We start from the raw sequence: 25,060 nt of genomic DNA, 5'->3' as shown, positions 1-25,060 counted from the left end.
TGAAGTCCGTGGTTGCGTTGGATCAATATATTTTATTGGCAAGCACCTCGAGGTGATGTGTCAGAGTCTGTATAGGAGCAGAGAAATCTGGATGTGAACTCCTGTGAACTGTTGTGTTGGTTTAATACTGAATATTAGACACAGACTTAAATATAAGAGTACAGGACTGGTGAGCTTTATTTTGTGAAAATGTGAAACTAACTAGCAAGATAAAATATTAAACTGCTATTAATCGTTACATAAATAATAAATAGTGGATTCAAAGTTATGCCAGGCCTTTGTTTGTGGGGTTTGCATGTTCTCCTGTGAGGTAGAAGATGTATCCTTTAAAGTGCTCCATTGACATACAGCCATAGTAGATTCTAATCGACATGATGAGATGTGAAGAGGAGGAGCACTCTGAACAGGTCACCAGAACTCTGAAGCTTTTCTCACAGCAAACTTCCACGCGTAGGAATCAGCAATACAGAGTACAAAGCAGAGAAACCCCTCATTGTTACAGAAAGAACATGCAAACTCTACACCAAATACACACTTCAGCCTGGGACAGGGTTGTTCAGCCTCTCACTGGACCACCTTACATTTCCAGGATCTCATGTGATTCCATAGAAAATAAAAGATTATTTTATTTCAGTTATTCAACAAACCACCAGCCCTCCTTCTGTAGTGTTTATGTGTGTTAAACAGTCGCCTGGATTCCCTCACGTCTCCGCTGCGTGATGGCATTATATCTGTCACCGCTGACAGGTTTCCAGCTCGCCTCCGGGTCAGCGCGTCTGTTCCTCCCCGCGCGCCCCCGGGGGACCACGGCCAGGAGGCGGGGGTCTCCGGGAGGACAGCCGGGCTGGAGGACACGGGCTGGTGGGTGGTGGGTGGCGGTGGGTGGCGGTGGGACGTGGCTGCTACACCGACTAATGCGTGACGTTGGCGAATTGCAGCCAAACTGTAGGAGGAAGGAGAGAGAGACGCGCCGGGACGCACTGGATACAGCCGCAGATTTGGGGAGGGAAGGCAAGTGGAGGAGGGGGGTGGGGGGATACGGCAGAGGCAGGAAAAAAATCCTCAACAGGGAGTTGGACGGATGCGGGGGGACGGGGAGCGGGACGCCGGCTCGAGAAGCACCAAGGGTCCCATCTAGAGGTGTGGTGTCTGCACCAAATCCGCTTCAGGGATGTAGTCGAAGCGGGTTGGAGCTCAGCCCATCCGAGCTCATCATCATGAAGAAGCACTCCGCACGGGTCGCCCCGCTGTCCGCCTGCAACAGTCCGGTGCTCACCCTCACCAAAGTGGAAGGTAGGGAGAGCCGCGAGCCGCGTTACGCAAACCCGGGCTGCTGCCTCCGCCCGCCGGGTCCCCCCCCCCCCCCCCTCCGCAGCTCCGCTCCTCACAGAGACTTCACTTCATCTTTTTTTTATTTTTATTTTTTTGCTTTCTTTGAAGGTTACAACACCGGTCGCTCTAGGACAGGCATCAACTTTAGAAATTCTCCCCGCGAGCCAGCCGGATCAAACGGCTCTGGAATCCGCCAGGCGCAAATAAACTTAGAGCGGAATTATTGGCGCCGCCGCACATCAACAGCTGCAACAGAACCTGTTTTCTTATGAACGATGACAAACACAGCCGGGGTTTTAATCACATTATTTATTGATTATCTTCTTTGGTCGTGACATGCCTCCCACACACTGAGCTCCCGGATTTATCCTCTTATTTAAATGACAGCGTCACTGACGCATTGATATTTATTTATTTTTGTGTTTTTTTTTTAAGCTGCATGCGCGCGACTCATAGTGGCTTGATGAGCACTGTGCTAAATGCACTGTTCCTTAGGGAGGGTCTTAAGTTGTTATTGCAGCAGGGATTCCCCTGTACTCTCCTCCCTCCACCCTGCACCCACCACGCACTGCAAGATCCCAGCTAAAATGCCAGAGCAGCTGGGACATGAACCCAGCAGTAAACATGTTGATGGCTTCTGTAAACGGCAGGTGACACTGCTCCTCAGTGGATACACGATCATTTCTGTGCGGTGGGTCTTCCCCCTGCTTGTCTGAGACTGTCTTTCATTATGCAAGCTGGAGGCTCCTGATGATTGTTGGACGTCTTTCTAACTACGGCTGCTGCATCACGCTCAACAATCCCCATCTCAACATCTCCAATGAGTACCATCATGTCCTAACCAATATTCTTGCATGTACAGTGTTCTCCTGTGACGTTCCCCTTTGCCTCATGCTTCTGCCAGGAAGCGATGTTATGCATTTTTTAATCTGCGCCTCAGCAGAGTGATGACTAGTGTGTCCAAAGCCCAGTTCGTACTGAGCTGGCTCCATTTCACTGCATTTGCACCTTGCATCTGTGGTAATCCCTGTAGTTTGTTCCTCAAGACAACTGGAAGAAAATAGATAAAATCAATCAATAAAATTCACTAATTTTCACGGACATATGTGCGTCTGGTCACATGAATCCAGTAGTTGTGATGAAGTACAGATAAAGTCCGGAGAACGTCGCTGGCAGCTTAAAGGTTATCATCTTCTTAAGTTTTTTCTGCAAAAAAAAATGCTGTTTTCAACTTAAGTCTGACTCAAAGGTCAGCGATGAAGGCAATAGCTTATCTCCTCATCGAACGGTGTGCGAGTCCACGTCTGTTTCACGGTTCTTTCTGCAGTGAAAACTTTAAGCTGAATCACTTGCTCAGTAGGATTTTGTCAGCTAAGTTCAACCTTTCATGTTTTTTGAAAGGTTCACAACAGCGTAGGAGGGGGGGTTATTAATGTGGAAATATCCGAAAGTACTTCATTATCTATAATTTATGAGTCAGCCAGCAGTTGGAATATGAATGAGAGATTTCCATGCAGACACTGCAGGAGAGCAAATGAACGAACACAATGTCTGAGCTGTTTGTGTTGCATCGACTCCATCACTGGAAGAAAGGATTTTAGGCTTATCGGTATGAATGTCAACTCCAAACATTTGAGTTGTAGATTAACTGAGATTGAGAAGTTCCTATTTGACACGATTTTATACACAAAATTAGCTTTGCCATGCTGGAAGTCTGTGAATAGAGAAAGGGTTGTGATGTGTGTTGTACATGTTTGTGAAGCGGGGCGATACAGTCTTGTAAATTGTTCCGGGGGAGCCGAAGCTGTAAACTTTGTGATGTGATCGTTCGGTTCCTTGTCTCAGCAGCTGCTTTGAAGGAGGAGGGAGCCACAGGGGGCCACAGCGGATCAACATTCAGCTTTCAGACTCTGTGCTGCTTATGTAACGCCGGCTCCAAAACCTCTGTTCTTCCCACTAACAACCTACAACCGGCTGTCAAAGAGTTTTGTGTTTTCCTGTTCAGTCATCTTCCTTTTGTGTGTCCATCTAACACCTACAGTCTGAAGCGATGGCGAGACAGGAGCAGCTTTGTGAAGCCAAATTCAAAAACGCTTAATTGGATGTTTTCTGATTTTAACTTGAAATTCTGGGTTTTTTTCTACATCTGACTGTGCTTCCAGATCACAGCATGTTGAGAAACAGTCGTGCTTTGAGGGGAGGGTTAAGCAGCTCACAATCAATGCTGGCATCAGTTTTAGCGATGCAATTGTTTTCTTGAGGCTGGCTTTGAAACAATCTATCATCGGGTAACGCTTCCCGCAGTCGTCTCCTGTTCCTTGAGCGTTCTGATCGTGTTCTGTAACCCTGTAGAGGTCCGTTCCAGCTACATATTGCTGTCTCCTACAGCTCTTAGTTTGATTCATTGACTCCATCTGGGGTATTTACCTTTCCGCTGCGTGTTCCTGTGACAAATTCACCAAACCACTGGCCCGTGGACTATTTTTATTGATTCCTCTGTGAATGTATTTCGACAGACTGCGTCTTTGGGGAATGTCAGTGTTGTTTCCGTGTCGTCAGAGGCGAGGGTAAATAGTTCATAAAAGCCCCTTTAATCTCTGTAATTTAATTACACCCTTTGAAACAGAGCAGACATCTTTTAAGAGTGATTCAGCGCACGTGTCCCTCAGGAAGCTGGTCATATTTCGGCAACTGCTATTATGGGCAAAGTAAAGCTTTCCCAGGGGCTCCCTGCACCTTGACCATAATACCAGTCAGATGAGAGCAAATTAAACAACTTCACAAGCAGAAGCAGGGTCTTTTATCTAATTGGAGACCATTAACTTGTTCATAGAAAGTATTAAACTTGTGAAACAGTGTAAGAATAACGTGTGAGTAACGTATTCTGTTCTTATCTATCAATTTCCAGGAAAACTTTCTTTTGAAATGCCATTAAACTGCAGCATCAGTGACTTGTAATTTGGCACCAGCCTCATGATGGTTTTGCTCGACCTGGGTGAACAAAAGGAAAACAAATTGTTCAAAGCTGACATCTACTCGTGTATCTAGAGCATTTACTTCATTACTGAGACATCATCTGACACTTTGTCTAGAATCAATATCCACCACTCTGTGTGTGTGTGTGTGTGTGTGTGTGTGTGTCTGTGTGTGCTAGTCAGCTAGGATCGATCCCTGTAAACTTCATTTATAAAGTGATATGGAAAATGGATGTGAAAACCTTAAAACCAGTGTGCCGTGCTGACTGTGGACAATCCATAGAAATGTGTGCATTTGGGACAAGTCAGTGTTAAGTACTCAAATATTGTGACATGTTCACCTTAAGATTGCTTGGATTACTTATATAGATGGCATAAACAAAACTGGGCATGCTGCATTTGTTTGCATGCGTCTTATTTGTATGTAAATGCTAAACCGAGCTCTGTGTAAACAGCAGAAACCTCAGTATGGAGATGAGGCTACAGCTGCCCAAGCAGAGGTCAAACAAAGGCCCACGTATGTTCAGGCAGCATCTGCTGAAAGATGACCAGGAGCGGTCATGAATATCATTTTGGAGTTTTCATTTGCACACTTCATTACATGTTGGATATTACATTCTGGATTTTAGCATAATAGAAGTTGGGCTTAATGGCTGTCAAATGTGCAAAAAAAAAATGAGACTTCTTCTGAATTCATTCAAAAGCTTGGGTAAGTTGCAAACCTTTCTTGCTTGACAAGTGGCATTTTATTCTATTAAGATGCCTGGCTTTGTTAAACACTGTGCTTTTGTGATGGAAAAAAGTATTGGTTTCAGTGTAACGTCTGGAATTTATTGAAACGCATATGAGATCCATTTCCAAGCCTCCTCGCTATAAATCATCTTTTGTTTTAAAAGACAAAGCATTCATTGGAACAGCGTAGCCATGTTTCATATATAAGCAATAAGGAAAAGGGGATGCTTTGAGCTACAAGGTACATTAGAGGGTGATAATCTGAAAGCTTTTGTCAGGGCGCAGGAAGCCCGCCAGTCTTCTCTAAATGTGTAATGCTGCTTTTACACTGCATGGTGGAGTAATAGCGAGCTTAGAAGACAAAGTATCACAGAAGGGAACAAGCTCAGTCAGAAAAGGACACAGGCTTAAGGTCTTGGAGTAATTGCGACCAGTGTCAGCAAAATCTGAGCCGAGAGCTCTGTTGGTTTTGAAATAAGTGTAGCAGTTTTTTTTTTGTTTGAGATGATGATGATGATGACGAATTTAGCTTTTTTTTTTCTTTGGTTGTCATTAGAAACGGTGAGGGTCAGTTCGCAGCAGTAACACTGCAGAGTGGTTTGAAAATAAATAGTGAAAGTCTTACATGTGAGAGTGACGGTGTCGCTGTGATATTAGCGGCCTCGGGGCGCGGCCAGGCAGTGGATTCAGTGTTTGGGCCGACACTCAGAGCATACACCTGCGGTGGTTGCCTATCCATTACTTCAACAGAGGCGCTGTGGCCAATCTTTTAAATATTGATTTGTTGCTGAAAGTGCTGGGACTCCTGCCAGTCTGTTAAACTGCAGGACCATCACACCACTGTTATACGGGAACGCAAGAGAGAGGGGGGTGCTTCTTTGTTGGGCAGTGTTCCTGGTGCCAAATATGAGTGTTATTACTCTGCAGTAACACACAGTGCATGGACCCACCCAGTGTCTCTCTGCTAACTGACGCTGCGTGTGTTTATCTTGTGTCGTGAACCGAGGGCCGCGGCGCTGACCTGTATCATAAGCATCTGCTCAACCAGCTGGGAAGGTCAAGGCACTGACAAACAAGTTTACTCGGTGGGGAAGTTGCTTTGTTGTCCTTTGAGGTCGAAGGAGAAACCGGCCGGGAATAAAATAGAGCGGGATCGGTGACAGGCGTCCCGGCCTCGTCTGCCCTTCTGGGCCTCGTCCCCTCAGCCTCCGCCGCCTCCGATCGGCCTGTCGTCGCAGCAGGGTGTGTCTTCCGCCTGTCTCTCTTTTGTGTTATTGAGTGGGACAGACTTGTCAGATGAGCCTCCTCCGGTGTGTTGAAGGCCTCTGACGGACAGCTCGGCCTGACCAAGCTGTCACCGCCAAGTATCACAAACTCCCACTGTCTGTCGGACGCGGAGTCACTGCAAAGACAGCGGCTGCTGTCTGTGTGTGAGCTACCTGTCTCTCAGACTCTCTCCCCACCATCATGAAGGTCTCAGCCTTCTAAAGCAAGATAGTCCACAGTGATAAATGATACAAAGTTGTATTAAAAGTATAAACATCTGTTAAATACCCCCTGCCTTTGACTTGCATGTCAGAAATGATGAAAGAATTTAATCAACATGAGATGAAGTATTTATTTTTGGTGCTGTTTTAATTCAATGATTGATTATGACAGCCTTGAAAAAGTTTAGATCAATAATTTCATCAGTCTGTTCTAAATGAAAGGTTCAAATAATTTTTATTGCAAAGAACATGCACACACAGACACGCTCACACACTTGTAAGCAGGTAAAGAAGCACAGGACATGAAATTTGTGTCCCACAAGTAGTATGTACACAGTTGTTCCAACACACTGTTCAGAATTAAAAGAGATCAACTTCCAAGGAGGTGAAGGTGAAGTATAAAGCACAGGGATGTTTTGGGTCAGTGAAGACACAGCAGAAGACACCAGTCAGCTGATTTTTCAAAGGCTGGGCCAGAATTTGAACCTGGAAAGAGAATAAAAAAGAACAGAGCATAATAGAATAGAATAGAATAGAATAGAATAGAATAGAATAGAATAGAAAATGCCAACAGAAATCTGTATTATAAATGAGGCTCTGCATGCAGCCATAAAAAGAGTTCACTCCAAAATGTTTGATTCCGTAGTTTCCGTAGTGAATTCATATTCATCGCCAAGCCGACGCCGCCGACAGTAAGACAAGGAGAAGAGTTTCTCTGAAGTATGTGTGGGTGATTGATCTGTTTACCCTTTTTAAGTCACTGAGGCAGAGCGCTGCAGAGCACTCTCACTCCCACAGAGGTGTTGCCAAACACCCAAACAGACAAAACTCCGTCTTACTCACAGGTCCCGGCGAAGCAGTCCCGTCTGTTGCAGCGGTCACCGTGCCAAACCGCCACAGACTGATGCCACCTCTACTGTGACCCGCACGGATCTTTGTTCTTGTTCTCTGGAAAGAGGCGCAGGCAGCAGAGAGAGAGAGAGAGAGAGAGAGAGAGAGAGAGAGTGAGTGGGGAACGGCGTGGGCGGTGGCCTGTTCGGGGGAGCAACCGAGGGACACAGCGGAGCTTTCTCGGCCCGCCGCGGCCAGGTTCTGCGAAGTGCGAGAGCAGGCAGCCAGGCAGGGCTCTGCTGGCACGTTTGGGATTTGCAGCTATCAGCAGGAGAGATCTGCACTGCAGAAACTGCAGGGGGAGGGAGGAGAGCTGGACTGGGAACGAGGCAGGCCGGGATGCGGGGAAGCTCGGCCTCTGATGGGAGACAGAGCTGGAGAACTGGCTCATTAATGGAAAGATAAATCTCAACACCTCCAGCTTCGACTTTATTGGAGGTACAACATAGATTCAATACAAACCTTATGAGGTGCTCAGTGAGCAGAACTACTACAGACCGACAAATGAGCTCATACAATAAAGATTGATTCACTGAGTCTGAGCTCTTACAGAGACTAAGAGATATGGTTAAAGTCATGCCACAAACACACATGCACAGAAAAATCTGTCAAAATGCAAAGTGAAATGAAAAAAGCAATCTGCTTTGCTGTGATTAAAAAAGCAGGGTGTAATCCCTTCTGTCAATATTTTGCGTTGGAAAGCAAAATCCTACATTAACTCTTGAAAACACTTACCTGTTAGTGTGTGTGTGTGTGTGTGTGTTGCCGTGCATAACTGAGCTGAGTGATTTTGGGTGAATACATCAGAGGAGGCAACAAAAAGAAGCTACACACAGCTGTCAGAGCAGATCAAGAGCTGGTCCTACAAGGATGCCAAACACTTTCTCCCTGTCTCCTGTGATTTCACAGACGCCCGTTAGGATTCATTGAAGTACATGTGGACACAGAAGGGGGGGATTAGATGGAGATGTTTTTATCTTTTGTAAGCTTTAGCATTTTTGCCGATATAAGGATCTACAACAAATATTTTTCCAAATCGCCATTTTAGCACACAGAAGGCTGAGATTAATTATGGGTCTGTTCACGCTGTACAGTGGACACGCTGACCTTGATAATTGACATGTGATTGCTTTCCGATAAGGTTAAGAGCACTCAGTTAATCATTCAGCTGCTACAGGAGACTCTTTCTGGGTGTTTCAGTAACGACTTTAAAACGTCATTAACTCAGGAGTCTTTTCATTTTCCAACGAGCACAGCTCCTTCTCAAGGTGGATTCAGAGTCATTAGTCACCATCAGTCTAAGTGTTAAAGAAGCCCCGGCATTATAAAGTCAAGTGCTTTAGCAGTGCAGACAGAAAAAAAAGAAGAAAAAAATCTGCATTGATGTGTCCACATAGTGTAATTTATATTTTTGATGACTGTGTTCCTGAAAGGAATATATTATAAAGTGTGCAATATCTCTGATGTTGTCAAGACCCTTAACTTCATGCACCAGACGCTGGAAATGCTTAGCTGGGCCCCGCTGCCTGTCTCGGGGGCTGATTGGTTTGGCCCGTCGCTGCATTTGGAAGATTAAACTGTGGCGCAGTACAGAGAAGCGGTCCGAGCCACGGGATGTGGGACAAAGCCCCAGGAAGGGCACAAACTGGGCAGTGTAAGCACGAGATAACCTTCACAACAAGACAAAGAGACGCAGGGCTCAGAATAGAGAAACTTAATTCTCACCCTTGCGCCCAAGACTTTGATAAACATCCACGTGTGCGCGGCCCTTTTTCGGTCTTCGCTGACACATCATTTCGCTGCCATAGCAGACACCGAGCACGAATCATCTCTCCTCGCTTCATAAAGGGTGCACTGGTGTATAAACTACGTGGCATTACTTCATTTTAATTGCACCACTTTGTTGTTGTTGTTTCGGTCAGATAAACAATGAATTATGCGAATCTCTTGTACATGCAGTAGGCGTGCCAGGGAAGCCGAGGCATTAGCATTAGAGGCGATAGTCATCAGGAAAGTTAATCTGTGATATGATGAGACCACCTGGCAAGGTCAGAGCCAGTTCTTACAGGAAGAATGAGATGCCTCATTGACTGCGATGGATTCCTGCTCATACGACTCTTTCAGAAAATATGCAGCGGCCCCTTATTATCATACAGTGGGTGTTCAATTGATTACACACATCACGTTAACATGGAGAGACTGTGTGATCGGTGCAAGGCGCATGACACAGCACAACTTCATTAAGATGAGAGAGTTTGGCATCCTGGAGAGGCTTTGCAATGATAATATTTGCAGTGAGACGCTGGTTAGATTTACTCCTGCTTCACTGAGGCCTTTTTGAAGTGCCTTCTGTATTCCTGCCAATAGCGCAGATGAATTGACATAAAGATTTTCAGCTGCATCACTTCCTCTAGAGACGTTATAAAATACAACCCTCTGATTTAACTTTTTGCTACAGAGTCGTGCATGGTGCATTTCATGTTACATCCAGATGTTTTGGTGGTCTTTATTGTCATTGCAAGTTATTGTGTGATGAAAATTCGTTAGATGGCTTTCTTTGTCACAGCAGTATGTGGACACAGGTAGCATGTTGCTAAAAAAACATTAGCGTGTGGATGGAAGTGGGAGCATATGACATGTGAAAGAAAAACAGCAGCAATTAGAAACATGTTCATATCAACAGACAGTGTCAAACGCTTATAAAGAGAAATAAGGATGGATGGATGGATGGACAGTTGTTGAATTAATAATAAATCTGCTTTTTATCAGCAGAAGAGTCCATTCAGAGGATCGAAAAAAATTGCATTAACCTCTTCAAAATTATATTCCAGATTTATAGCAAATAAACAGATGACTCTAGAACTATAACTAAACTTCTGCAGGTCATGACAGTCCATTCATTTATCAGTTAGTGCAATGACTCAGGGGAACCAAAAGATCTTGGCAAGTTTCTCAGTGTGGAAGCACTGAGTGGGTGTGTGTAGGACGGAAGAAGTATGGACTCTATCAGGTTTTGACAGGAGGAATAGGAAAGTAAAGTGTGTGCATGTCTGTGTGTGTGTGTGTGTCACCCACACACATGCCACTGTGGCTCAGGAGGTGGAGAAGAGGTCGCCTCGGATTGGATATCAGATCTGCCCTCTTCTGTCCTTTGTTTGGCTGTCGCCTGTCGCACTTGATCACCACATTTTTAACTCAGACGTCTGATTGATTGCTTTCAAGTTCAATTAAACTCCTAAAGAAGCTATTTTTAATCTGTGAAAATACAACGTGGCATGTGTGACCTGGAGTCACTTGAGTGAAGGAAAAAAAAAAAAAAACCTAATGAGTTCAGATTGACATTGAACTTCTGTAGCGGTTTGAAGCCATTTTTTAATCTTCTCTTGCTCCTTTGTTTCTGAATATTATGTGTGTTTGTGATTGTCCGGCTTTGAATCAGATGTGTCTGTGTCCGCAGGAGAAGACCGCGCCAGAGAGAACGTGGTGGGCACGGCGGACTCGCAGTCAGCCGGCGCGTCCGGAGCAGAGTCCGCCTCCAACAGGCGGAGGCTCCGCTGCTGCATCAGAGTCACGACAGTGCAGATCAGGAAGGCCCTGTGGGGGGTGGCCATGGTGATGTGCGTGTGCTCGTCCTGGGCGGGCTCCACCCAGCTGGCCAAGCTGACCTTCAAGCAGTTTGACGCCCCGTTCACCCTCACCTGGTTCGCCACCACCTGGAACTGCCTCTTCTTCCCGCTGTATTACATCGGCCATCTCTGCAAGAGTCCGGAGAGGCAGACGCCCAAGCAGAGATTCAGGTGGGAAGACTCTCACTGCAACGCAAACCAGACAAACTAACACGGGTTTCGGAAACAAAGTTACAGAATGTTCCAAATCGAAAAGAATAAGCCCAAGAAAAAAAAATAATTGAAGAGAGCAGAATATTGGAGAAAGACAAAATGAGTGCAGGCTAAGCTGAAATCACACCATTAATCAAAGTTGGATTTTGGCTTTTCCTCTCGAAGGTACCGTGGGAGGCGACCTGGAGTCAAAGAGCAATGGCAGCAAGATTAGAGGACGAGAGCGATGTGAATTCCACTGCACGAGGATCTAATTAACAATGTTCTTTGGCGTGTCTGAAACACCAATTAGCAGCATTAGGTTTGAACCTTGTATGTGTCTTGATTCTCCATTAAGCAGCGAAGGGATTATAGTCAAAAAGCAGAGAATGGAAGAAGAGCGAGGGAATGTAGAGTCATATGTTGGAATAATATGATTGGAATTAGGGGAAATATCACATAGTATCAGAAAACTTACCATTTCAGTTAAAAGATATTAAACTTAACTCCAAAAGGTTGAGACTTTGACTCCGCTGAGACATTTTCACGTTTATGCTGTGCTGATCAGTTTTAATTACCACAGCATAACTCACACATTATAAATACAGAGAATCTACAGGCATAGAAACCAAAAGGAGGTTTTCTGATTTGACATGTGTGGGATTTAATCAACCGAAAAATAGAAAATGCAAATTACTGCAAAAACCCTGAACTTAAATAGCAACTAAAGTGTATTGTTTTCCTTTGACACTCTGATAATACACAGACCTCTGTTAGAGTTTCATGTAATAAAGAGATGAAGGCGCTTTAGGCGACAGGAGCACAATCCAAACAAATAATTCCATGGTCCTCTGTTTTCGTGCACATGAAGTCTGAAGATAAGCCAGCAGTGGCAGCACACGATTAACAGAAAAGTACAAATAAACAGCATTCAAGAATTGTTTTTTTCTCCAGTCTTACGTTAGATGAGAGCTGCTAAATACAAACCCCACTTTAGTTCTACTAGAATCAAATGTGTTTACACTGATGTTGGGCTTTAATTTATTACAATGATCATGTTTTTACTGTTTTGGTCCCATTGTGAGTATAAATTAAAATATAAGGAACGCCTCATAAAGTGACGTGATCCAGCTAATAATTATCTTTGCAAAGTCATAATTAATGGGATGTTGCTGCAATCAATCACAAATTAGATTAGCAAAAAAAATTAAATTGAAAATGCATTAGTAAATTGATAGCAGAGAAAAATGGACCATTTAATCACAGAGTGTTTTTGTTGGTATAAAAATATCTTGCAAGCAGTGTGAAATATGGTTTCCTGATGAAGAGACAGATACTTTGTTTAATCTGTTTTATCAGCTCCCTACAATGATCATAATTGAGCCCAGCTGATAATCTCTCTGAGAGCTAATGCTGTCCATCTGTTTGAAAGGTAATCATGCACAGTCACTCCCTCCTAACATTTCATTTGTGAAATAGCTGACCACTTATTTCTTTCAGTCTTGTGCTTTCATTAGTTTTTCCTGCAGCAGAAAAAGCTATTTTCAGAGCGTTTCAGTTGCTTTTACAGAGTTGAAACAGCACATTAATCATAGCATGTAGACTAAAGTCTTATATCTGCCTCCTCCTTTGATACTTTCAACATAAATTGTCAATAAAGATGCGGTATGGGCATCTGCCGGCAGGAGTAGACTGTTTTTCTGTGTTGCAGGAATATTTTTTATTTTTCATTTCTTTCAAGGACTTACACACAGATTCGGGACGATTGCTCCTCGGGCCAGAGCTTGTGTGCTATGAATATCAAATGCTATGTTTGCAGTGCATTTATTCAGATCGAACCAGCTGTTGCGCCCCAGGCAATGCAGAGAGAAAAACGACTTAAGAGCTGACACAGGTAATAGCTGCCCTGCCGATTTATATGAAGCACTGGCCCAATAAGAAGAGGTCGTTTGTCATTAGAAATATCAGTTTCTCACATCACAGATGCGACTGATGAAGATTTTCTCTGTAAGAGGCCGAGGCTCTTCATCACAGTTTCACTGCTCGTCACCTTCCTGACAGGTCTGATATGATATTTGTCAGAGGTGGGACCAAGTCCTTGTTTTGCAAGTCAAAGTCGAGTCTCAAGTCTTTGCACTCGAGTCCCGAGTCGAGTCCCGAGTCCTGACAGTCAAGTCCTGAGTCGAGTCCCAAGTCAAGACAGTCGAGTCCCGAGTCGAGTCCAAGTCCTAAACTTTTTTCCTCGAGTCCTAAACAAGTCATTAAAAAAAAACAAACAAAAAAAAACTGGGGAGGTACTGTTAAGGAAATTTTTGACTGAGATATCGATACTCTTTTTGAGAAGCGAGCTTGTAGATTGGGTATTTTCACCATATCTGTCAAACACAACATAAAGGTGCTGTGCTCAACCTGCCCCCAATGACCAGTCACCACTGCTTTTGAGAAGTGCTTGAGATGATGACTATAACTGATTTTACTTCTGATGTGGCTGCCTTCAGATGCTTAGAGAATTATTTCACATTGTAGGTGATTGTCATGTTTTTAATAAAATCCTCTGGCCTCAAACTTTTATGAGTTACAAACCCAACAATGCTGAACTTCATGTTGAAATCAGCTACATGTCAGATATATCAGCTACTTGTCAACTGGATTTACAGCTCAGGGACAGCACAGAAACAAACCACTGAACTCTATTCATCACAAATAGGAATAAGGTCAAAGCATTTCCAGAATAAAAGAATAAACCTCGGGAGGACAGTTGGAGTTACATTAGAACACAGGCTGTTACCAGAACATTATATCTGTGACTGGACGAATCTTGGCTTCAAGCTTAACTATCCATTTCCACTCAAATCGAACATTTTACACAAAGCAACTCCAGGAGTAAATGGAAAAATTACAAAAACACAGTCAGGCAGCCCACAACAGAAACACCAATGATCAGTCTGTCTGATGACTCTTTGTCAACTTTGTCACAAAAACCTGGTGAATCAGCAGAGGAAGAACATGAAGCCTTATTGTCTTACCTCTGTTGCTGGGAGGCTGGAAAAATTTATTATAATCATTGTTATTATTATTAGCTTTAATTATTGGAGCAAAACTCTGCCATGAGTGGATATTCCAGGTTATGGTATGACCTCTTCCTCTCCTGCTCTCTGGTGTTTCATGGAAGTTTTAATTCTGCTGTGCTGTTTACTGCCTCCTGTACAACCTGCGTACGGCCAGTCACTCTGTTTCCTTCTTTCATTTATAAAATCTGAGGAAAGACCTAATCACAAATCAACATTTCAACATTTCAAAAAGAAAAGCAACCGACATCAGAGGAGGCAGTCTGTTAATCCAAAGAATCACCATCAGACGTCCTCAGATAGCTTTAGACTGATCAAGCTAATGAACCAACTCTACACACCGACATCTCTCTGACCTGGTAAAGATGCTCTGCCACCATTAAAGAAATATATTAAAATACTAACTGCACCATCGACACAACAACAAACATTACTGAACATCCAAGGTGTGTTAGACACAGAGAACCATCAGTCTCAGGAGTGTTTTCCATTATTTTATTTGTCCAGGAGCAGAGATCAACAGAAATGAACAAAGCTGACAGAACTGGTGACTGAAGAGGTGACGTCTGCACAAAGAAAGAAAGAAAGAAAGAAACAATAAAATAATAGTCCGGTTATCTCCCAGGTTACAGATTACTAGTTACAATGGAAGTGCAAAGTGTACTTATTTGATCAGGAGACCCTGGTTCTTGCTGGAGGTCGCAGTGGAGACCCTGGTCAGACCCTGGTCCGGCTCCTGCTGGTGGTTCAGTGTTCTCTTGTGAAGTGGAGAGCAGCCTCAGGCTCTACGGCGTCTGAAGACGAGGCTCTGCTCCACGATGTCCCAGGAGAGGCTCAGCAGTGTGACTGTCTGCCATGTCCATAGAGACAAGCTGGAAGGAGGACAAGGAGGACAAATGTAATGTCTTCACTGGCACTTCAGAATGGCAGGACAATGTTTTTGGGCACTTTTAAAAATGATGATGTTACCTTGTAGCCTACAAATCTGGACCTGTAGGACTTCCAGTCCTCACAGCTGCAGTTCTGTTGGGGACAAAAGACAGTGTCTGAGTATGTTCAGCTCTGTTTTCTATGTTCAGTGTTAAATGTCCAGTGAGCTGTGAACCAAGGGGCAGATTTAAAAAAAAAAGTCTTCACTAAAGTGTGCACATTTAAACCTATCTTAAAATAAATTGTGTTTCCTTAATGAAATAAAGCATCTTTGATGCATTCTTCTTCATTACAGTTCAAAAATAAAAATATGAAATTCATCCCTATTCACATCTTTCAATAAAACTCGCATTTCTTTTTAATCAAAAGCAACAGGTCCCCCGGGACGAAAAGTATGTTGATGATGAACATTAGCTGAGACTAGAATGAGGCCAAACAGCCTCAAAATGTTGCTGTTAGCATGTTGACAGTAAAGTTCTTCAGGACATATCCACATTTCAAAACAGACTACCGCCTCTTGCATAAAGTCTATAACATGGGATAATCACAGTGTTAAGCAACCAAGTTTTCAAACTCACCACAGGTGCTGCAGAAGACAGAGCTGCTCTGTGTGGAGCTTCCACTGGAACAGACGCACATTTAGAACAGCTGCACTTTTTTGTTTTGTTTTTTTAGTCCTCGTGGACGTCTGTTTGCGTCTCTGATGCTAGCGGACGATGCCTTCAGGAGCATCGGAATGTTATATACTACTGAAAATAACCGGGGTTAAAATGGCTACACGTGAAGGATTTGTGTGTAGTGGAGAAAAAAACACCCCTGGCAAAAGTCTCCCCCTAAACTGACGCCTATGCGCGCATTCCAGGCGGGCAGTGTTGAAACGGGTTTGTTAAAAACAATCGTGGTCGACCTGTTATGTTGTTTGGAATGCGCCTGGAATGCGCGGGTGTTGAAAACGAGCGCTACCGTCAATGCGGAAGTGAACGAACTCCGCCCGTTGCACGCCGTCTAGGCGGCACGAAACAAGCGCTCCCGCCGCAGGCGCACCTCGCCACTGCGATCCCATGAAATGAAGCGATAAAAAATAAAAATGATTCATACATCACACTTTTAAAATGACTATTATGACTTGACGTGACTCGTCGAGTCAAAGGGTTCGAGTCAAGTCCAAGTCTAGAGTCACTGAGCTTAGAGTCCAAGCAAGTCCAAGTCTTTTTTTGATTTTATCAAGTCGAGTCAAAAAGTCATAAAATCGTGACTCGAGTCCGAGTCGAGTCCGAGTCTCGAGTCCAAGTATCCCATCTCTGATATTTATACTGCCAGACTGTTTCTTAAAATCTTCTCAGTGATCAGACTAAATTGAAAGTTCATCCATCTGTTTCCCCCTTTCAGTCCTCATAAGGTTTTAGTAGCAACATGGAGAGTAAAGAACCCCAGTACATCCATGACGCCCGCCACTTCCTCCCTGGTGAGCCCTGAGGCTCTCCCATACTGTCTGAGAGATATAATCTCTGTAGTCTTGGATCGACTCCCGGGTCCTTCTCCCAGTTTGATGTACTCAGTCGACCAGATGTCCAAACATGCTGGTTCCTGTCAGAGTTGAGGAGTAACAGCTGTATTTTACACCTCTCCTCTATGACCCCTAAAATACTCATTTGTGCTGCTTTTATCTGTGATCTCGTTCTGTTGTAATGACCATAGGTCAAGGTTAATGGCCTAAACTGGAAGTGGGGATGTGGAGAGATTTGTTTTACAGTTCCAATTTTTCTTGCACATATAATAATCTCTGATGGAGCTCACGATCCCTACTCCATTCTTCCAGCTCCCCCCATGAAGCCCTCCTGACCTCTGGTGTGCCTCAACACCCTGTCCATGAAAATGGAATGAAGGCCTATGTTTGCTGTTTTTATCATTTAAAAAAAATCAAACAAGAAGGACAGATTTATTTCCATAAATTTGATTTTTTAATAGTTTTTAATTGTGGTTTTTAAGCATTGCTTCAAAAGCAGAGTCAAAAGCTAATTTTACTCGATAAGACTTTTCCTGACAAAACCACGGACTTAAAGGATCTCTTAAACATTACCACAGATTACAAGTTTCACAAATGCAACTTCAAAGTGGCACACACACACACACACGCTCACACGCACACACACACAAGGTGACGCATCCACTCCCTGTATTAAAAGGACGATAACCTTTAAAGTGCTTATGATAGTGTTGCGTGTTTTGAGTGGCGTGTTTTTTTGGTGCAGACTCAGCTTTCTGGAGGTGATTCATAGCGATCCTCCTCCGGCTCCTCGCTATCCACCAGGAATCACTGGCAAATACGCTACCTGCCGCTCCTCCTTTATTGCTGCTTCATCGCTTTCATGGGGCCCAGATGCTTTCAGGGTAAATAGTATCACTGAGGAGGACTGTAAACAGCAGCAGGCAGAAGTGTGTGAATGTTATATTTTGACTTGGGGGGTAGTTGAAATGGATGGGTGTTTGTGTAAAATAAATCACTGTTGGCTTCACGGTGGCGCAGTGTAACATCTTATTTGACAGAAAATGTGGTCAAAGAATGAACATAATGTCACGGTTTGGCTCCTCTTTTATGCTGAAGACAGACTGACTCAGGCCTGTAACTTCACAGCTTTTAAGAGCATCAACACAAACTTCTTGGACACCGGAAAACCACTGACTTCTTCTCAGAGATCAAGTCCAGACTTGTTTAGTCATAGTTTATGACTAAGCTTTATACCTACACAGCACTTCAGCTCTTTCAGTGAAGTTATTTCTTAGTGAAGAGTTCCAGCGTTACGCACGTATGGATGTTTTGATCCCACAGCTGAATCTCTCCTAGACCCCTGCAGCACAAAAAAAAAAAAAACATTGAAATTGTGTGAGTTCATGAAAAAGAAAGGTCACTATGAATTTATCATGATTTATATTCTCAAAATAATTAGAAATTCAAATGGAAGAATTAAGATGGACAGAAATGTATAGAGCTGTATATTAGAATATATCTTTGTATAACGTTCTATAATAACAGGTAAACTTTTGTGTACTTGGTACCTTTAAAGCAGCCATCAGTATCAAAATACTTGTTGACCCCGGTTGCAACATCTCAGTTGGTGTCTGTGCTGAAGGTGTCTGAATATGAAAGAAACAATCTGTGGCTGCTTTTCTCAAACAACTGAAATCTGAAGGTAATGAAGATTTCAAAATAAGACAGTTCAGTTCCACTCATGTGGCAGCTGAGTTTATGTAATTTTAGTCCCCTGCAGCAGGTCTGATTGCTAAATATTTACTAATTTCTTTTGCTGGTCCCATGTGTGCTGCAGTGTGGGACCAGCATCATTTAGATGTAACTGCTGAAGTGGGAGCACTTGTTTAAATTGAGCTGTTTATTCAGAAATGAATAAAGTCCCAATGATTCCCAATTATCAACAAAAAAAAGTAGTATTTCACAGGCTAATGTGGTGCTCTGGATTGTGTCTTTCCACAGGGAGTGCTGTCGGTTTTTCGGGGACGATGGGCTGACACCCAAGGTGTTTTTCACCAAGGTGGCTCCCTTTGGCCTGCTGTGGATCCTCACCAACTACCTGTACCTGCAGGCCCTCAGGAAGATCAACACAACGGACGTGTCAGCGCTGTTCTGTTGTAACAAGGCCTTTGTCTTCCTGCTGTCTTGGATTGTACTCAGAGATCGCTTCATGGGAGTCAGGGTGAGTGCATTTTTTGCATGTAGAATGTGATTTTCCTGCAACCGAAGGAAAATGGATCCATTTGATTGACCTAATTTGATTTGATTGAGCCACTGAAGCACAAATTGAGTTTATATTTAATAATATTTATAATATCAGTATTTAATATTATATATTATTATCTTATATTATAATAATAATGCACTTGTCAAATACTTACTATTCCATGCTGTCCTCATTTTTAAGTCTTAACTTTTTGTGTTTGTGTAAGTTTACTGTTAATTTAACTTGTGTTTCTTGGAGTATCCTGTGGAAGGAGATGGTATCTTTTAATAGAATGACTGCATGGCTTGGTTTCAGTTCAGATTATGGCCTGAACAACAAAAAAGCCACATCTTCATTCATCTTAAGAGTAATTTCATTTTTTCCTCTCCCCTTAAATCAGATTTAAATGAAGGAATGTAAAATGGCTCAGGCTCATGTGTGTTCTGTCTCATTTTGTGTTTGGTGAGTCACATCTTGACGCGTCTTTGGATTCATTCTGCGAACGGACACAAGTGTCCTGCCGCAAAAGTTGGGCAATGCCGATAAAGACAAATGTGAACTACCAAAGATTTTGTGTTTGTGCTTCTTTTTCTGCCTGCATTAAAAGATAAAGTGCTGTCATAATAATATCTTTGGTCCCTTGCATCTACTTTGACCCAAATTCCAGTGATGCTGGAAGGCTTGCTGTATTATAGATAACATGAGATAACAGGAGAGCCTTTCACTGCCAGCACACTTCTTACAGCGCCTGTCTTTTATTTCCTCCAAAGAATAAAAGTAGTCAATTATAATTCCTCTAAGCTATTGTAGTCAGGAGTGGATTTTCTATTTTGTCCTGGTGTGAAAAAAAAACACATACACACACACAATAGAAATGCAAAGAATTTGTGAGGACTCGCTCTCACCGAATTTACTGTTGAACATGTTAAGCTGCACACGCTGCACGGTCGACTAGAGAGCGGGTAATCTGGCTGACAGCGTGATTAGAAAGTCATGATCGGACTGCCATTCAAATGTCCCTCCCAGAGCGCCTTCATGCATTTGGCTGTGTTTGTTCTCCCATTTTGTCCAGATGAGGAGAGAGAGGTGGAGGAGTGTAGGGCTTACCTCTCCTCCTCCCCTCTCAGATCCTCTCGGATCTGCAGCTGTCCGGCAGCCTGCAGGATGGATTTCCCCTCTCTTACTCTCTCTCAGAATCGCAGCCAGCCAGTTTCTCCCTTGTGCGTGCCCTAACTCTTTACCCCCTATCATGTGCGATGAAAAGACTCAGCTAGAGACAAATGTCCTAATAAACGAGGTGCTTTTTCTTCTCAAAGACTCTCTCTCTCTCTCAAACACACACACACACGTGCTTGCTCTCTCTCAGTGCTGGTGGGGATTGCAGTGTTGGGATGTCTGCAGCAATGCAGGGGAGCTTGGATGAGCATGTGTTAAAACTGAAGGTGGAGAGAGAGAGAGAGAGAGAGAGAGAGAGAGGGAGAAGGATGCCAAGTCATCCTTATTGAACAGCGGTGAGGCATTGTTTCGGTAAAGTTGTGCGCATAAAGAGATGATTGACTTTCATTCTTTTTCCGCGGCTTGTTGTGGGGCGCTCCGAGCCATGTGGATTAATGAGTGTGAATCTAAATTCACGCGGCTGAGGCTAAATGTCTGGGTGACTGCACAGGGTTAGAGGTTGCAGCACCGCCCCCTCCCTCCCCACCTCCACCCACACACTGCGCTGCATTGTCGCCGACCCTGGAAGTAAAGCCGCCGTTCAAACCGAATGAAAGGTGAAGCGTTGAGTGACGGGCAGCCTGCAGTGCAGAAAGAGTCATTTTGCCCAAGGTGCTCAGGGAACTCCGGCCTTGCACAAACACACGCCTCATTTATCTTCCTGACACCTCCTTAATGCAGAGCTAATCTGCTCAGCTGGACTGCGACACCCCCCCACCCCCTACCCGTGGTTTTTCCTCAGCCAAACCCCCTGACATGAACACTTACAGTATGAAGACACATGCTCTGGAATGTGATAAAACATACATGAGGCATTTTGATTTTGCTGCATCAAGGTTGACTGAAGGTGGAATAAAGCAGATGGTCCGTTGGCGTCTCTCAGCTGTGGCGATGGCAGAGGCAGGAAGTGGGCGGGTGTGCTTAGTTGGGGCTGCTGAGTGGGGAGAAGGGGTATTTGGTTTGTAAACATGACGGGAGAGTAAAGGAAATCAATGTCAGACAATCAAGCCAAGACCGTAGAATGTGTCCGTTCTGTACTGCATGCAGATTTCTCTGAAGGGTGCTCGCGCCCGAGAAGACGCAAATATGAGCTCTCTGTCGGACCATAAAACAAAACCCACATAATATTCCTACTCTTGCAAGGCTTCCCCTCCGAGGCTTGTGATTTCTATAAAGCCGTGCGTGCCTCCCGTGTCCCTACTCAGCAATAACGATCATCCCCTTTCTCTTTATCGCCAGACTGTGACATCCATTCTTCAATCGCGCGTGTGTGTACTCCCTCTCTGTCTACAGATAGTAGCTGCAATCTTGGCCATAGCGGGCATTGTCATGATGACCTACGCTGATGGATTCCACAGCCACTCCGTCATCGGGATTGCTCTGGTCGTGGCCTCTGCTTCAATGTCGGCGCTCTACAAGGTATTTTCCTGTGCATTTATTGGAAAATTTCCGTGCATGTGCACATCCTTTCACAATAGAATGACGAGGAAGATTAAAAATAGCAAAAACCATATGTCTGAATAGTCGAGTCTTATATAAGAAGACTTGGACCAGCATCCTCCTCATTATGTAATCAGGTGGCAGAAGACTGAAGGAGATTATGAAATGCGCGACTCAGCTGAGCGACTCGTGTGATGCATGCAGAGGAGTGTCGCCTTAGGGTGCTGCCTTCAGGCTGTGTCCTGATCAAGGAGGGCGCATGTAGGACCTATAGCTCTATTCTGACACTTTCTGGTCTTCTCTGCTCTTTTGCCCGTGCTGCACTAATGTGATAAACAGACAGCCGTGGCCCTGAGCCAAAATCCTGGCATGTACTTGGCAGGTGCACCGCTGTAAATGTCCCTCACCTCCCTATAAGGGGGCCGACTTTTTTTTCATCGAGCTCCTCCCCGTTTGTCCTCAGGTGCTCTTCAAGATGGTCCTCGGTAGTGCCAAATTCGGAGAGGCCGCCCTCTTCCTGAGCATCGTTGGGAGCGCCAACTTTGTGCTGATCAGCTTCGTGCCGGTCATCCTGTATTTCACTCACGTGGAGTACATCGGCTCGCTCGCAGACGTCCCGTGGGCTTACCTCTGCGGGGTCGCAGCGCTGCTTTTCGGTGAGACGACGCTCAAAGCAACAGCGCACAAACTGGATGCTTCACTGGTTATGTAACCCTGGAATATCATTTTGTGGTCTGTCGTTTTCATTATGTCGTCTGCTGCTGGGCTGATTCTGCCTCTTCCCACAGCTTTCAACATCCTGGTGAACTTTGGCATCGCAATAACGTACCCAACATTAATTTCCCTTGGCATCGTCCTAAGTGTTCCTGTAAATGCCAGTGAGTTCCTTCACATTCCTCCCAGTCTTAGAATTTCAGATGTGGCCACTATTTAATATTTGATGGTATTAAACCCTCCCCAAAAGTTAGAATTTATATTTGATGAAGGATTCCGTGTGAATTTAAAGCAGGCTTTAGTCTATTTGCTAATATTAATGCTTTCTTGTTATTGTGCAGTGGTGGACCTCTACACTTGTGAGATTGATTTCAACACGGTGCGCCTCATCGCCGTGTTCATCATTTGCCTGGGTTTCCTCATGCTGCTGTTACCGGAGGACTGGGACCAGTGCATCATCCAGCTCAGCACCAAGCTGCGCAAACGCGACGAGCCAGCAGAGGGGAACGCAGAGGCGGGCGCCGCCACCGGGCTCAACTGGAGAAGCAGAGGCAGGACGTCCATGTCAACATTTGCACACTGACTCCATGAAATATCAGCATTACAGACGCAAAGACAGACCCAGAGGCGGGGAGGCGCGTTAACACATTTGATCGGCCTGGTTCCCTGCCTGCTGTTCCGTGTACGTCCCTTGGTGACAAAAACACAATGATGGATTGTCCTCTGATCGGTAACCGGGAGGCGGCGAAGAGTCACAGATTGTGCGCCGATGTTTTGGTGTCCATTCCAGCTCAGAAGTTTCTCCAAGCTGGTGCATGGACTCATACCAATTGTAATATTTCTTACTCCGAGATTGATCAGGAATAACTGATTGAGCTGAGAATTAATTTTTTGCTGTCACACTTAATCATTCCATTGATTCATTACGTCTCTGCGCCTGGGAAAATGTGCCAACTTGCCTGATATTTTTCAGTCATGATAGGAACAAAAAAAAAAAAGGACAGACACCTATCGAAGCAGGCCTAACACCATGTAGACCAGCTAGCTTTAACATGTACACATTTTACACACATTAAAAAATCCAAAGAAGAATGCCTCAACTGCTCATTGCCTGGACACAAAAGGGAGACCTGCAGCGGCGTCCCTCAGGTGTAAAGCTATCGACAAATACCGGCCTTCAGTGCACTGTACATAGCTGTGTCTCACACCTTGGATGTCCTGGAGCCGTGGACGTGAGGGGCTCATCTGGTGTGACTCGGACCTGTCCGAGCATCTGAGGATCAATCCAGGCTGAAGGAGTTCTCACAAAGCCTCTCACGGTTCATCTTGAGAGTCGATGTCAGGTTCTAACCACGCTGATTGGCTCCCCGTGGTGATCTGCTGTCCTGCGGCGAGATTCCCTCTCTGTGGATGCTCACTCATTCCTCAGGCCCACAGTTCAGTCACCAGATATTTAAAGCAGTATCTCTAATGCATTCCTTTTTAATGCATGAGATGCCTGGTATTTCTTTGTCAAACGGTCCGTCTATAAAACACTTGCCACAGATTTTCTGTTGCCAAGACACTGGGAGCAAACGCTGTGAAACTGGCAATGTAAGGAATACATGTATTTATGTATTGTTATTCAAGTAATCATGAAGTGTTTCAAGTACTGCAGTCTTTATTTGGGCTAAAAAGTCAAAACGTTCATTGAAAGGCCAACAGCGTTACAGAAAACTATGAAGTACCCCTTTAATAACTTTGAACATCAACCACAGCTATGACTGAGCCTCCCCGACACGTTGAACTGTCTGGACTATTATTACGAACACAAACAAATTAAAAGATGAAAAGTAAAGGCGGAACAAAACTGTCTCACTGTGGCTTAAGGGGAAGTGCGCTGACACTTCACTTTATCAAACACACACAAAAAAAGGAGTTATTGTATGTTTTCTATCCATCACGTTTCTGAGGCAAGTTAACGTGAGCCTGGGAGTGACGGAGGCGCACGCCTCGTACAGCAACAGTACAAACTCTGCCTTGTTGTGAATGTATGAACATCACTCGACCACACACGCTCGCTACGTGCTGTTTTTTACCGTGCCATCACAGACTGCTGCAGAGAGACTCTTTACTACTATCCCTCTTGCAATCATCTGAACATGTTTATGTATTTATTTACTGATTCAATGATTTTCTGGGAGAAACTTTTGATGCATCGCACAGAACTTTTTCTATTTTTGCATTTTGTTTGCTGACTAACCTCAAAGGGGCCGGCGAGAGACATATTCCGAACGAGCATGCACATATACTGTAGGAGCAGATTCAGCTGAGACGTCCACTTCACTGCCTTTTCTTTGTTTTGCAATAGAGTACATTAGCACTGTTTGCCATTGTCATTCTCTATGACAATAATTAATAATATTGTATTCCTCTGGAATTATTGCTAGACATAAATGTAAACCTTTGTAAGGAATGATGATTTTTACACTGAGATGCAACATATGATTATCACATTTGAGGAAGAAACATTCAGAGCGTCAATAAATGATGGGTTTATTTGATCTATTGTGGGGTGTCTTCAAATGTAATCACATGTACAATATAAATATATATATATATATATATATACATATATATATATAAAAAGATTTTTTTCTTTATTCCCTTGTCCGTGATTTTCTTTCTCACGCTTGAGTGAGATCTCAAAAATATCAGTTATTTAGTATTTGGGTGTTTTCTTGG

At 44.1% G+C, this 25,060-nt stretch overlaps 1 protein-coding gene across 1 annotated transcript; it reads left to right on the top strand.

The window, feature by feature from the left end:
* Window positions 1-1,056: 1,056 nt before the first annotated feature.
* Window positions 1,057-24,011, top strand: slc35f3b (solute carrier family 35 member F3b). Its single transcript, XM_030106165.1, has 7 exons — window positions 1,057-1,293; window positions 10,875-11,214; window positions 18,724-18,943; window positions 21,476-21,601; window positions 22,086-22,278; window positions 22,411-22,500; window positions 22,678-24,011. Exons 1-7 carry the CDS (start codon window positions 1,218-1,220, stop codon window positions 22,917-22,919), a joined length of 1,287 nt encoding a protein of 428 aa, XP_029962025.1. The 5' UTR covers window positions 1,057-1,217; the 3' UTR covers window positions 22,920-24,011.
* Window positions 24,012-25,060: the final 1,049 nt, after the last annotated feature.

The sequence above is a fragment of the Salarias fasciatus genome, chromosome 13 (assembly GCF_902148845.1).
Source record: "Salarias fasciatus chromosome 13, fSalaFa1.1, whole genome shotgun sequence".
Lineage (NCBI taxonomy): Eukaryota > Metazoa > Chordata > Actinopteri > Blenniiformes > Blenniidae > Salarias > Salarias fasciatus.
Note: the sequence above shows the minus strand (reverse complement) of the source record. Positions and strands in the feature narration are given on the sequence as shown.

Excerpts from the sequence above, each read along its gene's own strand:
- slc35f3b (XM_030106165.1), top strand. The coding sequence starts at position 1,218 with ATGAAGAAGCACTCCGCACGGGTCGCCCCGCTGTCCGCCTGCAACAGT. Across the intron at positions 21,602-22,085 it reads CAATGTCGGCGCTCTACAAG|GTGCTCTTCAAGATGGTCCT; the intron begins GTATTTTCCTGT and ends GTTTGTCCTCAG. Across the intron at positions 22,279-22,410 it reads GGTCGCAGCGCTGCTTTTCG|CTTTCAACATCCTGGTGAAC; the intron begins GTGAGACGACGC and ends CTCTTCCCACAG.